We start from the raw sequence: 17,475 nt of genomic DNA, 5'->3' as shown, positions 1-17,475 counted from the left end.
TTGAGGCCCTATTTACTGTCACGGTATGAACTGAGTAAAAGCAGTGAATTGTTTTATCTTAAAGTGAGACAGTTTTAATAGATATAACCAATTCATCAAATATCATTAAACATGGATGGTGGATAATTATGGGCCTTACTATGAGAAGATTAGATTCTTGCTTGAAGAGCTATGAGCTTTTCAAGTATGGTTCTTGAGGTCTTTTATATCATTTATATAATAAGTGTGGTAAGTAATGTGTACGTTGATATGCCATTCATTTGTCTGTGACATTAATTTGTATTCAAAACGATTTTCAATAACGTTCTCAGCCAAGCACACTTTGGGGTCAATTGAGAATTGTCAACCACCATTCTTGTTCAAAGCCTTGTGCTGATAACACAACATGCATGATGAGCTTGTGTGTACACACATGTTTAACACACTAGTCATTAGTGGCCATCCTTAGTAATCGAAGTTTTCTTGGCTGCGTAGGCTCTCAAGAATCGTTCATAAATATAGCACAGACTATTTCGTTTTTTTAATAATTTCGTACAAACTTTCTAGTCTAAACTGTAATATGAGTGCAATTTTATCCTCATTCAAGCTCCAATTTCCTCCTGTCTTATCCAATTGATCAATAATTATAGTTGTATCATATTATCAATTAGTATAAATTTTGTGGAATATATCCCTCTTTAGTCCTACTAAGGCACAAAAGTACTTAATATTAAAAATCTGGTGTGGCGCACTCACACAACTTTCCTTGCCGTTATGAAAATTGATCACCTGATGCTAGTGTTCCCGCGCATACCAGGTCCTATTCTATAATGAAGCTTCAAAACCTGGTACAATCGAACTACTGGGCTAATCTGAATGCCTCAATTAATCCAGTAGTTCGATTGTACCAGGTGGTATAAACGAAACGTGGTCTAATTGAGACACAGGACCTGGTCTAATCGAGACACAGGACCTGGTCCAATCAAGACATGGGCTCTAAACATATATTCCGATTAGTTGAGGTGTGCGATCACACCAGGTTGTAGAATTTTGTACAGTCAAAAGTGTTGATTGCTCCAGGTATTGCAATACTCTTCCATGCATACCTTTTCATTATCAATGTCATTCCACTATCAAAATAATGTTGATTAAAAAAATTGAAATTGTGACGAAAAAATAATTAATAATATAACGGCCCGTTGGCTGCCGTCCCTTTCCGCCTATCCTCCCAGGGCACAGCGGCCCGTTGACTGCCGTCCCTTTTCGCCTATCCTCCCAGAGCACAGCGGCCTGTTGACTGCCGTCCCTTTCCGCCTATCCTTCCAGAGCATAGCGGCCTCTTGACTGCCGTCCCTTTTCGTCTATTCTCTCAGGGCACAGCGGCCGTTTGGCTGCTGTCCCTTTCCCTCCATCCTTCTAGGGCACAGCGGCCTGTTGACTGCCGTCCCTTTCCGCCTATCCTCCCAGAGCACAGCGGCCTGTTGACTGCCGTCCCTTTCCGCCTATCCTCCCAGAGCACAGCGGCCTCTTGACTGCCGTCCCTTTTCGTCTATTCTCTCAGGGCACAGCGGCCGTTTGGCTGCTGTCCCTTTCCCTCCATCCTCCTAGGGCACAGCGGCCCGTTGGCTGCCGTCCCTTTCTTTCTATCCTTCCAGGGCACAGTGGCCCGTTGACTGTTGTCCCTTTCCGTCCATCTTCCCAGGGTACAGCGGCCTGTTGGCTGCTGTCCCTTTCCATCCATCCTCCCAGGGCACAGCGGCCCATTGGCTGCCGTCCCTTTCCGTCCATCCTCTCAGGGCACAGCGGCCTGTTGGCTGCCATCCCCTGCTTTATCACCATTCTTGTATACAGGCCTTCTTCAATTCATCTGGAAAAATCTCCAAGTCCAAGCACTTATCGAATAAGTCAGTCAAAACTTCTGAAACGTATGGAACTGCTATATTATAATTAAAGAATTCAATCCATGTATATCTAAACAACCACTATTGCTTAGTTCATCTATTGTATCAAAAACGTCCTCTACCCTCAAATGTACAAACTTGAAATTAGACTCTGGGTTTTCAATTTTCTTAAGGTAATAATTACAATCAAATTTGCTCTGGGGAATATTTTTGCAGAGCAATTCTACTTTTTTTAGAAGAAACACATTGATATCATCTATGGACATTTTGCACCTATTCCCCAGTGCTCTAGTGATTTTAGTAGCAAGCATGCTTATTTATAACTTCCCATGCTGCTATCGTCTTATAGAAGGTATTGACAAGACATATGATCGGTAACGTTGTTCTCCTATCTTTTTCCACTGCCATTATAACGTGAACCACACTATAGTTATAATACAACAGTTCTTGAGCGAGCTCTCCAACCCAGCGGGTCACTATAAATAGTAAGGTCCACGTTATAATGACAGTGGAGAAAGATAGGAGAACAACGTTGTTGCTGATCAGCAGGTCTTGTCAATAGCTTCATAATGAATTTACATAAATAAAATGAAAAACTTATTAACAATCAATTTTACATTGTTGAAAGACGATTTGGCAACAGAGCAAAACGATAAAAAGATAGCGCTATCTGCTTTGTTGAATGATAGACAAGGATAGCAATACCATTGCTAATCAAACACTGCTATAACGTGGACCTCAATAGTTATATTTTCATTGTTACTGATATTAGAGAATCCAGCTATGGCCACTCACGTTGCAATGGTAAGACCATCAAATGGTTTACCATCAAGTTCAAGAGGCTTAAAATGGAAGACGATTCTATATTCATCACCCGCTTGTGTGTAGAGTAAACTGTCGGGCTTCTCAGATTCTGAAGGATACGCCCTGAATATCTCATAGGGATCAAGGGCCACACCCTGTCCATTCCATCTCACTGCCTCCTCCACTGTTAGGATCAAAGCTTGCTTCCTAGAACACATATACATCCCTCATAAATATTTATTTATCCATTCAATTAATAAGAAAAAGTAGGGTTGTGTTACCTCGTGTTTTTGCTTGAACAAATGTCAACTTGTGGACTGCATACCGGTAATGATTCAAATCTCCAAATTTTGCACACAGATTCTAAAAATATCAATCTCGTGCAACTCGAAGCCCAAATTTCGATTATCCTTCTAGTTTTATTCAGAACTAGCAGGTAACCCGTGCTTCGCAAGGATTTATTTAAAAACTTGACGTAATGAAATCTAGAAGAATTGAAAAAAGGCTTATAAGATTCCTCGGTTAATTAAGAATTTATATGCAGCATTTCAAGTAAATCAGTCCAGGAGTTCAGACAAGATGATGCATCAAACATAATTTTTCGATCCTTCACACCTGTATACGTGTATACATGTATACACGTATACGTTTATATACAAGTATACGTGCCAGCTCTTTTCTTTATTGTAGTATAGAAGATGATAGATAGATGGATGATATATCCATATATCTATCATCTTTTTATACTATAATAAAGGATATGTATAAGAATAAATTTTGAATTTTGAATCTTTTCCATCGCCTACCTCGAGACACAGACCAACCTGACCCGTGGCTGGACATCCCCATGGCAACTTAGGATGGACATCAACTGTATAACGGTATCGTTCCTATCTCAATTCATTTTTCATATTGTTTTTAATTTTTAGAAATTCCAAATCAATTAAGCCTTGAATCATGTTTTTAAAACTTTCATATAACTTTCATAATCATTGGCAACAAGTTTATTTTTAATTTTTAAAACTGGTTAAATGCTCAAAATTCCATAACCTTCCTTAATTGTTTTGTATTAAAATAGATGTAGGATAACTAATTTTATGAAACCAAAATATGTTAAAATTCACATTTGAATATCACAGAAATTTCTTCTTTTGAATAAAATAAATGTGACTCCTTAAAAAATGCTTTTCTTTCAAATTTCGAAAAACATCTAGTTGATAATATAAAAAAAAACCAACTGCTTTCCTCTACCATCAAATGCCATGCAACAACAATTTTACAGAGTTCCCGTCTGGGAACTGGTGAATCGCCCCCTTTTTGTTTCAAAGGTTTTTAATGTGGTAATTGAAATGATTGATTTCTCTATGTTTGCTCAATTGGTTGTATCATTCGAGGAGTAAGTCGAGATGTCAAAACTGATTTGCCAGTACACATGAGTCATTGATTGTTTCGATTCCTTCCTCAAAGATTTTTAAACATGTTTGATTAAATAATAAATACTTCTACAAACAGGTCACCAATCATTTATTACAAATGATGGAGACCACTGTTCAATGGTTTGAGACAAATGGTCTGATACAAATGGTTTGAGACATCGATGTGCGGTTTTCACCATACCTTTTCTCTGGAAATCCTTTATCAGAATATGACCGCATTTCAATTTAAAAAAATAATGTGGATCCAGAATGGCGGAAAAAATTTGGGTGCGACGGAGAATCTGTTTTTATCATTCGAAAAGGATACCCAATCATATCTATCTTCTAATTTCCCTTTCAAGAGAAATGTTCTGCTGCTTCCATACAACAACCGGAAGCATGACAAATATTGAAAACTTGACAGTCTGAAAACTTTATGTAATCAAATCTTGAAGAATTTGAAATAGGTCTATATCCATCCTCGGTTGAGCAAGAATCTATATGCGAAATTTCAAGTTAATCAGTCCAGTAGTTCAGACGTGATGATGCGTCAAATATAATTTTCCTATCCTTCACACCTGTTTACGTGTATAATCCAGTTCTTTCCTCTATTATAGTATAGAAGATGATAGATGGATGGATGATCATTGTTATTCTACTAGAAGAGAGAATAATTTGAGTAGTTTCCCTTTCAGAGGGAGTTTTGACAACCCACAAAACTAATTTTTCATTCGAAGATATAACGAGAAGGTGCATATGACCTTATTTCTTTGCTCAGCTTGCCAAAATACCCCTCACTCCAATATTAAAATTTTCGATTGACTGTACAGTGAGTCAGTCATTCTATCAGGGCTCGAATAATTTTGGAATTTCAATTTAATAAAAATGGAAGAGAATAATTGCTTTATGTAAATATCAACACATCTATTCAGAGACATATTATTAACAGCATGCGTTTTCATATTGCTGATACAGTATTCATTGATGAAACTATAGACGTTTATTTAGCATTTTATCTCAAAAAACTGTTCTAGCTGGAAAATTAATAATCCATACAACCTGTATGCATTTCATTGCATCAGGAAAACGAAGTTTCAAAACTATGTTTTTTCTAAACAGATGTTTTTGAGATAATTTCTTTGATGCAGCTGATTCACATTCACCATATCACTATACAGAGTTTGTGAAAATGAGAATATTTATTTATTATCAAAACAATACTATTATTATACAATAATATGATAATCTTTTTCCAATCATTTATGAATCATTAATAACCGACCACTTCACCACAATTCTAGGAGTGCAACATATTTCGAGAAATAGTGCAAATGAACTGGAACACATGAAATAAACGAGAAAATAGACATTAATAGCTTGAAGAATAAACTACTGAATGAGGAGTGGATTCATGTTTTAGAAGATAATAATCCAGATACATCTTATGACACCTTCTTATCACTCTCAGACAACATATACAAAATAATATCAAGCAGCATCGGCGGCAGAAGAAGTACAAACCCATCCAACATGGATCACCTGAGGTAGTATAGTAGCAGCAATAAGAACCAGAAATCTACTCAACAAAAGAAGAAAGGAAGACCCAAACAACATTAACTTAACCAACTTCTATCGTCGGTATAGGAATACACTCACAGCTTTAATTCATGAAACAGAGGACCAATACTATAGAGAGAAATTGTATGAAGCTGGAAAGGATAAAAAAAAAATGTGGAAAGTAATCAAAGATGCTACTAACTCTAAATCAAAAACAAAAATTAAATTGAATGTTATTAAAATAGATGATAGGATTCTCAATCCAAAGGAAAATCCAGAAACTGTGCTCAACCACATGAATAACTTTTTCACAAATGTAGGTGAAGAAATGGCGGAGACAATAATAGATTCCTTGAGAAAACCACTAGACCAAATCATATCCCAATATAAACTTGTTACAAGAACTCTACACTCCATCTACTTTCACCCAGTAACTGAAGATGAGCTTCTTGAAGCTATCAGTAGTCTGCGAAATGACAGTGCTCCAGGACTTGATGGAATCAATAATAGAACATTGAAGTCGATAAAAAATGTGATTGTGAAACCATTAATTCACATATTTCATTTAAGTCTGTCAAAAGGAATTTTTCCAAAAGCTATGAAAGAGACATGTGTTAGACCATTACATAAAGAAGGCGACAAAACAAATGCCACCAATTACAGGCCTATTTCACTTATAATTATAAGCAATATTTCTAAGATTTTAGAATAACTGGTAAAAGATCGTCTTGTGGATTACATGGAAAAAAAACAACTTACCATCTTGGAATCAATTTGGCTTTCGTGAGGGGAGGAGTACAGAAGATGCGGTATTAGAATTGTCAAATTTTGTCACAGATAAGCTAGAAAATAACAAAAAATGTGCAGCAGTGTTCCTGGACCTAGCAAAAGCTTTATTGACACTGTTAATCACAGTTTGCTGCTGAAGAAATGAAGCCATCCCAGGTAGCACAGAAACGTTGAAATAACGTTAGAAACACGTAATACCTTAACGTTGAAAAGACGTTTAAATTCAACGTTGAAAACACGAGAAAATGTCCGCCGTTTCCACATTATTTTCAACGTTGAATAATAGTTGAAAATACATTGTAACAACCATTATTTTCAACTATAAATAGACGTTGAAAGCACGTCGTGACAACCATTATTTTCAACCATAAATAGACAATAGACGTTGAAAGCACGTTGTGACAACCATTATTTTCAACTATAAATAGACGTTGAATTAGCCATACTTTTGAACCGGTACCTTATCAATTACATGGTAATATTTCTAGAATCATTTGAAAAGAGATGAAAATACGAAATCATATTTCCATTTATTTCATATGATTTCATGTAACAGAATATTACCCTGCAATGCGGTACATTGGTAAGTGACATTAAAAACACACAATAAAAACCATATTCATCTCTTTTCTGTATAGGGCTACTTTTTATAGAAATGGAAAGGAAAATAAAAATCTCAGTATCCTTTTTGAATTATTTAATCACTATTATTAATCATTATTTAAATGATTCAAAAAGGATACTGAGATTTTTATTTTTCTTTCTATTTCCATATTACTTCAATTTTGATCCAAAAAATAGTATGATGAAAGGTTGTTTAAAGAACTAAGATGGTTACAACCAAATTACCATGGTAATTTAATATACTCTGCCAAGCTCAAAAACATTTTATGTCTGTAAGAAACATAAATTAAAACTATTATTTCAAGAATTCAGCAGTTGTTTAAAAATCTTGAATTTTTAGTATGATAATTTTATCTGTGGTGAGCAAAAATAGCTCAATTCTTTCTAGCAAATATATAGATCATCTAAATTTTTACTTGACATTTATGCCAGGTTTAAACTATGCCAATTGGCAAAACAATAATAATTGTCAATTAGTTTTTATTTAGTTACGCCTATATGATGGTTCTAGAATTAAAAGATTCAATTGATACTTTACACCAGCTATAAATTTCAGAGGACAATATTATTGTCTTGTCAATTGGCATCGTATAAACCGCCTACATTTTAGTTTTCAGGTATGATGATAGTTTGTGATTTATGCAATAGAGAAACAAATATTTTATTACAGTGTTTCAATAGAAAGGGACTTTCAAAATAACTTTCCACTTTCATTTCATAATACTTTTTAATTACCGACGAAATTAGATTGTTTTTTACTTTTTTTCTCCACTGAAAATACTCTGACTGTCGCATATTTTAGCCAATCCTTAATAGCGTCTCCAATTTGGGTCTCAATGCCCACAGTCGACCCACAAGATTTTTTGATAGAATCTGAAACATAAGGTAATATCAATTTTAATAAGAAATTCTATAATATGAAGGCAGATGAAATTTTGCCACCACATAGGAGTTATTATTTGATACAGATGTTGCATGGTTAAAAGGGAATTACTTTTAACAACAAGTACAGAAATTTTTCTCAAGTGCACATCTAATAATGTTATACATTTGATATTTTGTTATACACATTGATATTTTGAATCACAAGGCGAGATGATGACTGTTTTTTAGATAAAAATAGTCCATTACTATACAATAGTCAGACGAGAAAGTCACGCCAGCTGTTCGTTCAAACATTCAAAAGAACTAAGAATAAAGTAAGAATATTGGGTTTCCAAATTTTGTACCATAGACGAATTTTAACTTGAAATACTCCTCTTTCATTAGGCCTATAGAAGTAAACAAATAAGCTCTATATAAAAACGGTAGAAAATTTATTTTTTAGATTTATGAGTAAAATTCAATAGTTACTGTGGGTACATACTTAGTTTTATGAAAAAAAAAACAGTTGTATCCCAATATTTCAACCATTTTTTATTGGCCTACTAAATTTTGTAAACCTAGACCAAAAGTTTAAAATCACAATGAAATTAATCAAAAATATCCTTGACATATATGGGTTGTAAACATGCATAAATTAATTGAAAATTTAATTTTAAAATGAACAAGTTTAAGCTAAATTTCGTCACCATGGAATGATGATATTTGGAAAATGTTAATATTTGTGAGCTGAACTCCGGACACCCGTTTCAATTTCTTGGATCACCGAGTTAATTACTGAACTTGTTAAAAGCAATCACTTTGATGTTAAGTGATTCATATTTTATTAAGTTCAGTGTTATTATATTAAGTTCGATGGAATTTCTCAACACAAGCAGTCCTGTGACAAAAACAATACGGTACATAGATAGCATAATGAAAATATTTGTGCAGGAATCAAAGTAATAGTAATTTATTTGGAAGTTAAGTAGTAGGCTACATGTAAAATACTTAAAACCAAGCTTATTGTATTATATTAATTTTTAATAATTATATTAAATAGAGCCCTCTAATTTAAACATAATATAACTTACCTAACCCTAACCTCAAATGTAAACATAATTATGTTCAACACACAATATTTGTTTTGAAGTTTTGACAATAAATCACCAAACAATCTCATCTTTTAAATAAGAATAATAAATTAAATAAACTTACCAAGTCAAAGTGGAATAGGTAGACTCTTCTAAAAGAGTTCACAGCTTTCATCAACGTGATGAGAATTCAAACATGAAATGGCGTTGATCAGTCGATCGTCGTTGATAGATCCGTTTTTGTGTAAGGACTACTGTAGCGCTGTGAGTGGTGGAATTGGAAGCTCGTTTTCAACGTGTTTTCAACAATAGATCAACCGTTGAAAACAATGTTGCATTTAAAACGTTGAAAAATTCAACCGCTAACGGTTATTCAACCTCAACAACCAAATTTCAACGTTGGAAACACGTAGGTGTGCTACCTGGGATGGGAATTAGAGGAGTTCCTCTAGAATGGTTTAGATCATACCTCTGTGACTGGTATCAGAAAGTCAAAGTTGAAGAACATCTCAGTTCAGAGGAAACGATGAAGTTTGGGATTCCCCAAGGAACAGTTCTTGAGCTAATTCTGTATTTGACATATGCAAATGAGCTATGTTCAATTAAGGTAAGAGGAAGAGTAATAGCTTTAGCTGATGATACATGTATAATATTTGAAGGAAACACCTGGGGAGGAAGTTTTTAATCTGGCACAGGAAGAATTAATGAAAGTCGATAAATGGTTAAGAGAAAATTTGCTTACAGTAAATGCAACAGAAACGAAATTTTTAGCCTTTTCTCTGACAGAACGGACGATACCACCGGATTCTTCAATAATCCTGCATCACTGTGGAAGCACCAACTACCCGTGTGATTGCCCTTCAATTCAACAAGTCAATGAAATAAAATATTTAGGAACAATAGTGAACAACAAACTCAAATGGGACAAGGACATTAATCTATCAATTACCCGATCAGGAAGCTTCTCTACAAATTCTATCAACTCCGTAAAATCCTCAACTATGAGACATTAAAAACTGTTTATTTTTCTTTAGTGCAATCAATTTTAAGATACGTCATAATCATCTGGGGAGCTACGAATTTTATACATGTTGAACCTCTCTATAAACTTCAAAAACGAATACAAAAAATAATAGGCTTCAAGGAGAATCAATCCCCCACGAACATTCTTTTCAAGGACAGTAAAGTACTGAGTGTAAGACAACTCTACATCCAGGCTATCATCACGCGAATGAGGAGAAACAACGAACACATAAGACTGGCAGATCATAACCATCAAACAATGCAGAGAAACACGCATTCAATAGTACCAAGGATGAACACTACATTTGGGCAAAGAAACTACATATATTTGGGACCAAAAATTTACAATTCAATACCGAGATAGGGAAGAATTCAATAGACACAGGTTCAAGAAAAGTTTATATTCCTGGTTGGTTGATATTGGAGTGGAAAATTGTGAAAATTTAGTTAGACTGTAAATATTGAAACTATTTATTCTTCATTCTTCTCTTTACTGTTTTTCATTTTTCTAAAAATAAACTTTCTTATTATTATCCTTAATAGAACATTAACATTTATCTACTAATTTCATAATTATGTTTGTATTATAAATGTTTACTTATTTTATTATAAAAAACCTCAATCCCATATCAGTGAATGAAGTTTGTAAATAGTTATTATAATACGCAATAAGCAACTAATTACTTATACCCCAACACATATAATTTATAGTGGGGTGTATATTTATTCATTGAAATTATCATTTATTCATTGTTGAAACACCGCTGATTTATGTAGTTACATTACAATACTATATTATCAATATTCTAATGTTGCATTCAATCTTCATTGTAATTAATAAGCTTTCATAATATGTGAAATTTGTTGCATAATTGGCTGTTGTACTGTAATTTATTGTAGATTCTTGTATAAACCAGAATGTATTGTAACGTACTTGGATAAATAAAATTTTAATTTGGATTTGAATTTGAATTATATCTATAATAAAAATATTATCATTATTATTTAAGATATTTATCGAATATCAAAACAATATTATTGAAGTTAAGTGGTATAAGGTAGAAAGCAATAATAGAAACAGATGTTCCTTTTTTAAGTTCGACCATATGATTTGGTGATTTTTTATTTTGTTATGAAATGGTATGTACCATTAGAAAATATGTTTTCCTACAGTTACCTTGAAAAGTGGCCATTCCTGCACTGATTACAGAACGCAAAGAATCACTTTTCCGCTCTAGTGCGGGAAAAAAGTTTTCTGCACTCCAGATTTGCAACATGGCAACACAAAATAGTTGGTGGGTTATATGGAGGATTAGTGCACGAAAACAAAAATTAAGCTGGTAACAATGACTGGTTAGATTTAGATGAGAATCATTTCAATGGCTACCCTACATTTATGATAAAATCCCAATCTAGAAATCCAAAACAAGAATAATGTTTATCTAAATCATAATTAAATAATAACTTCTCATCATTTAATAATTAATAATGTTTATTTTCTATTGATAGTGATAATTATTTCAACTCCAAGCAATGAGAAATGTAGCAAACACACATTTTGAAATTCGAATTTTCAGGTTAAATAATTACCGTTCGAAATCCATGTCAATAAAATTAATAAAATAACATTGGAATATACTACAATAAAATATTTTCTGTTGTCTATGTTATTTTATAAATATTTTTTTAGTTTACTTATAGTATTTTTCGCTAATTCTAGTTAATCATAATTATTGTGAATATCTGCATATTGTTTTCAGCTGGATGAAAGAACGAAGTTAGGTACGATTCTTCCCGCTAGGTCGCGCGCTTGTCGGTTCAGCCATTTTGCAGTCTTCCAAACCAGCTTTTGGCGTGTATTTTAAATGCGAATTTTTTTTATCTGTATTTTTTCTGATTCTTGAATGAATAAAAATGAGAACTTTGGCTGAGAATTTTCAACTTCAATTGGATTATTAATTTTTAAATGAATTAAGGTTGTTATTAATAACAGCATCACACAAACAAACATTTGATGGATTTCAGCCATCATTTTATCCATAATTACCCACTTTTCATATTCAATGGTAACTGTAGGAAAAATTTAATGTGAAATACAAGTGCAAAGTTCCTCTGCTGCACTCAAGAAGCCATTCCACCCTCGCCTACAGCTCGGGTGTAAACGTTTCTTTCGGTGTATCAAACTGTCACTTTGCGCACTAGTTGCACAAATAACTATTGAAATATATTTGAAAATATGCAAAATTTTCAAAGAGTAACTAGACAAGTCGCTCAAAACCTAATCATAATTGAAAGAGTTGACAGCACCCTATCCCTTAGAAGTATTTCATATTTGAGAAATAACCTCTATAATAAAGTTCCAAGAGGATGGTTGATAAAGGAGCCTAAAATAAAAGAAAATTAAAATACCTGGGTGAAAGAAAATTATTTTTATTCAATTGATGATTTGGTTTGATATTGATTAATGTTGTATGAATTTAAAATTCAGCTTTATGTATATCTTTATAATTATTGTTATTTCTTAGAATGGGATATTGAGTTGGTTGAATGTTAATTATTGTAAGCCTATAACATTATACTTATTATTTTATATATTAATATTAATGTACAAGTGAATAAGATTCAAGACTCCACGTCGGCGTACAAGTTTTCTTTTGCCGACGTGCAGCACAAAGTTCTCAATTTCCTTTTTGTTGTATTCTGTATGTATTTTTTGTGCAATAAACGATTTGATTTGATTTGATTTGATAAATGAAATTTGAACATTAATTCTGAAAAATCTAGAAGGAAAATCGGGATTCGGGCTTCCAGGTGCACGAGATTGATATTTTTAGAATATATGTGCAAAATTTGGACATCTAAATCATTCTCGTTTTTCCGGTATGCAATCCACAAGTTGACATGTTTTGATGCGAACAAACAAACAAACGAACACACGAACAAACACAATCCTACTCTCTCTTTTTATATAGATTGATGTTCAAATTTGATTCATGGGACATGGATATAAAATAATATTATGTTAATATAGAACTACAATCTAGAAAGACCACCTCTTCGAAACAGATGGTTAAAAAAATCTGGTGCGGCGCACTCACACAACTTTCATTGCCCTTATGAAAATTGATCACCTGTGGCTACTTGCACACACACCGATTTTGGACGGCCGATTTTTCATCAAACATTTTTTGCAGACACTTTTTTGCATGTTTCCGTTCAAACAATCAGTTACTTCGTTGTTGTGTGACGATTTTATTGAGTAAAAAAGTAATAACAAATAATTTAATTGAAAATAATTTGATAAAAAATAAGAATAATTTAAAATTATAATAATGCTGAAAGAGTTATTGCTATGTGGTCATTGTATCATCGCATTAAGCGCCGTGGGATTAAACGTAAGTGCTAGATTCATCCAATTAATAAAAGCAGAGAAAACACGGAAACATTCTACACACATTTGAAGAACAAAGGCTTGATAGCAGTAAGTTCTTAATACCTTCAGAATGTTACACCATTGTCAATTTCTGAAAAACTATCAAGTTTACCAGTTAACTGGTTTTTAGTTTACTAAGTTTACCAGAGATTGACAATGAAGTATCAACCAAAACCAGTATCCCGTCATGTGATAAATATGATTGTGGTTGTGACAATTTCAAGTATTTTTATTCCGAATTATCATAACAACAAGATGCTCAATAAAATGACAAGTACAAACAATTTTGATATATTTTCTCCGTGATTTTGGGGTCTGGTTTGAAACTGATTCTAGATGAAATTCTACTATTTTGTGGCACACACCTACATACTTACTTTTAATTGACCGAGCGAAGTGAGGTCTAAGATTCAAGTCGACGGTTTTGCATTTCTCTTTATGTTTTTATGTTTATATTTATGTTCCGCATTTACGGCGAAACGCTGTGATAGATTTTCATGAAATTTTACAGGTATGTTCCTTTTTGAATTTTGCGTCGACGTATCGTTCGCGTCGAGGCATCTTGAAATTTTGCATTACAAAATTATACTACAAAAGGAAAAGGAGTCTCCTTTAAACGCCAATATTACCGTAAAAATCAGACTTTAGAATTATTCATCATAAATCAGCTGTCTAGTGGACTATAATACTACCAGTTCAAAAACTTTGAACATCTTGAAAATGTATCTTTCCATCAACGTTGTAGAAAGTTGCAGCCAGACCTGATAACAGCACTCACACCCACATTTTGGGACGTCACGTCACGGTACGATAGGACAGAAAGCTCCATGTTTATTTAGGATTTTTTCTAGACATTTCGAATTGATAAATTATTATTTCATTATTAATGAAATAATAAATGAAAGGAAATATATGAAAGGAAAGATTCAAAACAAGCCAACTGCCAGGAAAAAGACCAGCTAAACTATACAATTATCAAGTAAAATGTATCTGATGGCTCATGGAAAAGTAATATAGAACACCATATTTCTAATACCAAGAAGAAAAATCTTGTTAGATACTTACTAATATTTTGAAGATTTCAATTTCCAAACGTCAGTAAACAAAACGAAAATGGCGAATTCCAAACAGTAAACAAACTATTCAGTGATGCAGAACTGAAACTGCAATGGTTACCAAAACTGGGCCACAGCGCATGTGCAGAATTGATGCATTATGGGTATGTTTCAAAGAAAGGTATCTGATAGATAACTGAGAGATAACATCTAATACGTTGAAAATATGCTCACCAAAACGGTACCACAGCGCATGTGCAGAAAAGATGCATTGTAGGTAAGTTTCAAAGAGAGGTATATGATAGATAACTGAAAGATAGCATTTGCTATGTTGAAAAACGGCCATTTCTGATATCTAATTGATGTGTATCAGAGACATATCATGTGATATGTATATTTTTCTTATCATTGATACATATCTGAAACTTTCTGTGCTGTGTGGGATGATTGGTGCAACTAAAATGACAAATTCATAAAATAGTTATATTCTCATTGGGTTGGTAATTCAAAAGTCAGCTGACTCTTGAGGTAGAAATGAGAAAAATCTTGTGATGCTCTGTTCTTGTTCCGATTTTTTCCTGAATGGCTGTGATACATGAATTGATCTCAACTATTTTTAAATGTTTTATTTGTTTTCTCAATGTACATTATTATAGTTGGAGCTAAAAAATTAGAAACTTAAATGTTATAAAAAGTAAAATCCAAGTTGAATTTAGTTTGCTCAATAATCTATCGCGAATGTGAAGTTAGTAGGCTAGCCCAACACATTGAATTGAACTAAAAGCAAAAAAATTAATTTCACTTCCAAACAAAAATTAGACAAAGGACACGTAAGTGATAGATTTAGTGGCCACTAGTTTTTAAGTCAGGCAGTTAAATTTATCTAAAAAAAGAAGTCGTTACATGAGAATTAATAATACAAATTTTCTTGTGCCAACTTGTTTGTCGTCACAAATATTCCTATTGAATATTGTCCCAATCGCTTTGAGCAAATAATAAGCTGCATATCCGATACTAGTGTTCTGGTCTCTGTGAGCATTTCAGACTGGAAATATTATACATTATCTTGTAAGGTTAAGTTCTGGCTCACCACGGTAGCCTAGTATCTACCACCCCAACTGGCTATTTGAGCAAATGAACGTCAAGGAGGCCCTGAGGTGAGTCAATCATTGAACTTATATCAATTTATTAGAACAACCCTTACAACATTTATTTAGCACTTTGTATCAAAAGAACTGTTCTAGCTGAAAAATTAATAATCCATGCCACGTGTAGTAGGCCTAAACATTGCATCAGGAGAACAAAGTTTCAATACTATGTTTTTTCTAAACATATGTTTTTGATATAATTTCTTTGATGCAGCTGATTCACATTCACCATATTATTATTAAACAGAGATTGTGAAAAAGAAAATATTTATTAACTATCAAAACAATACTATTATAATATTTATAATAAAAATACTATCATTATTATTGAAAATATCCATCAATTATCAAAACAATATTATTGAGGTTAAGTGGTATCAAGTAGAAAGCAATAATAGAAACAGATGTTCCTTTTTAATTTCGACCATATGATTTGGTGATTTTTCAATGAAATCGAATGTACCATTAATGAAATTTTCAACATTAATTCTGAAAAATCTAGAAGTAAAATCAAAATTGGGGCTTCCAGGTGCACGAGATTGATATTTGTTTAACAAACACAACCCCACTATCTCTTATTATATAGAAGAAGATGGAAGAGGAAGTGAATGAATTCAAATGAATTTTACCTGTCATCCACAGTTGTCTGTATAAGATCTGGTTTTACAAATTCTAGTGTGCCTCCTGAAACACACGAGTAGAGAGAAATGAAATAAACTATTTTTTACAAGTATCAGTCCTATTTTTTTACTTTCCTTGCCCTATCACCATGGGTAAGGAAAGTATTGCTTACCAAAAAAATTCAAGGTACCCCAATTTCATGTTTTCTATACGTTTCATTACTTTCCTTGCCCTATTACCATAGGTAAGGAAAGTATTGCTTTCAGAAAAAAAATAAGGTACCCAAATTTCTAAATTTCTATACTTTTCAAAGCCTCCTAAGTCCAAAAAAGTGGTTTTTGGGTATTGGTCTGTATGTGTGTGTGTGTGTGTGTGTGTGAGTGTGTATGAGTGTATGTGCGTCTGTGTACACGATATCTCATCTCCCAATTAACGAAATGTCTTGAAATTTGGAAATTAAGGTCCTTACAATATAAGGATCCGACATGAACAATTTCGATCAAATGCGATTCAAGTTGGCGGCTAAAATGGCAAAAATGTTGTCAAAAACAGGGTTTTTCACGATTTTCTCGAAAAAGGCTCCAACGATTTTGATTAAAGTTATACCTGAAATCGATAAGCTCTATCAACTGCCACAAGTCCCATATCTGTAAAAATTTCAGGAGTTAAGCCCCATCTATGCAAAGTTGATTTTAGATTCTCAATTATCAAGCTTCAGATACAATTTAAACAAAAGATTTCGAGTAGAATAAATTGAGCATGAGAATCTCTACAATTGATGTTCAGTAACATTTTCACCTAAAATTAAAAATAAACTCAAAAATCGAGAAAATATGATTATCCAATTGCAAACTATTGGCAACTGTTCATTCTATCAAATGATTCACTATGAAGAGATAGCAGACCTGGTGTGTCTCCAGCGTTATTACCCTGTCATCAGCTGGCTCTAATCTTTGAATAGTAGACTTGAGATGCGCGGGAACACTACCGTAGCGTCAGGTGATCAATTTTCATAACGGCAAGGAAAGTTGTGTGAGTGCACCACACCAGATTTTTTAATTTCGCCGTCCTCATAAATTCTATCAGATTGAATCTGTTTCATCGAATAGAATTTATAAAGAAAGCAAATAATCGATGTGTGTGTAGCTATAGTGAGGTCGACATTATAGTG

The 17,475-nt window shown here is 33.3% G+C and overlaps 1 protein-coding gene across 1 annotated transcript in view; it reads right to left on the bottom strand.

Moving 5' to 3' along the window:
- Window positions 1–17,475, bottom strand: part of LOC111056207 — a gene marked incomplete in the record, with an annotated part of 336,828 nt that overhangs the window by 193,776 nt on the left and 125,577 nt on the right. Inside the window, 1 exon segment of the mRNA XM_039435672.1 lies at window positions 2,676–2,891. Coding sequence (XP_039291606.1) covers window positions 2,676–2,891 — 216 coding nt within the window.

The sequence above is a fragment of the Nilaparvata lugens genome, chromosome 9, assembly GCF_014356525.2.
Source record: "Nilaparvata lugens isolate BPH chromosome 9, ASM1435652v1, whole genome shotgun sequence".
Classification (NCBI taxonomy): Eukaryota; Metazoa; Arthropoda; class Insecta; order Hemiptera; family Delphacidae; genus Nilaparvata; species Nilaparvata lugens.
Note: the sequence above shows the minus strand (reverse complement) of the source record. Positions and strands in the feature narration are given on the sequence as shown.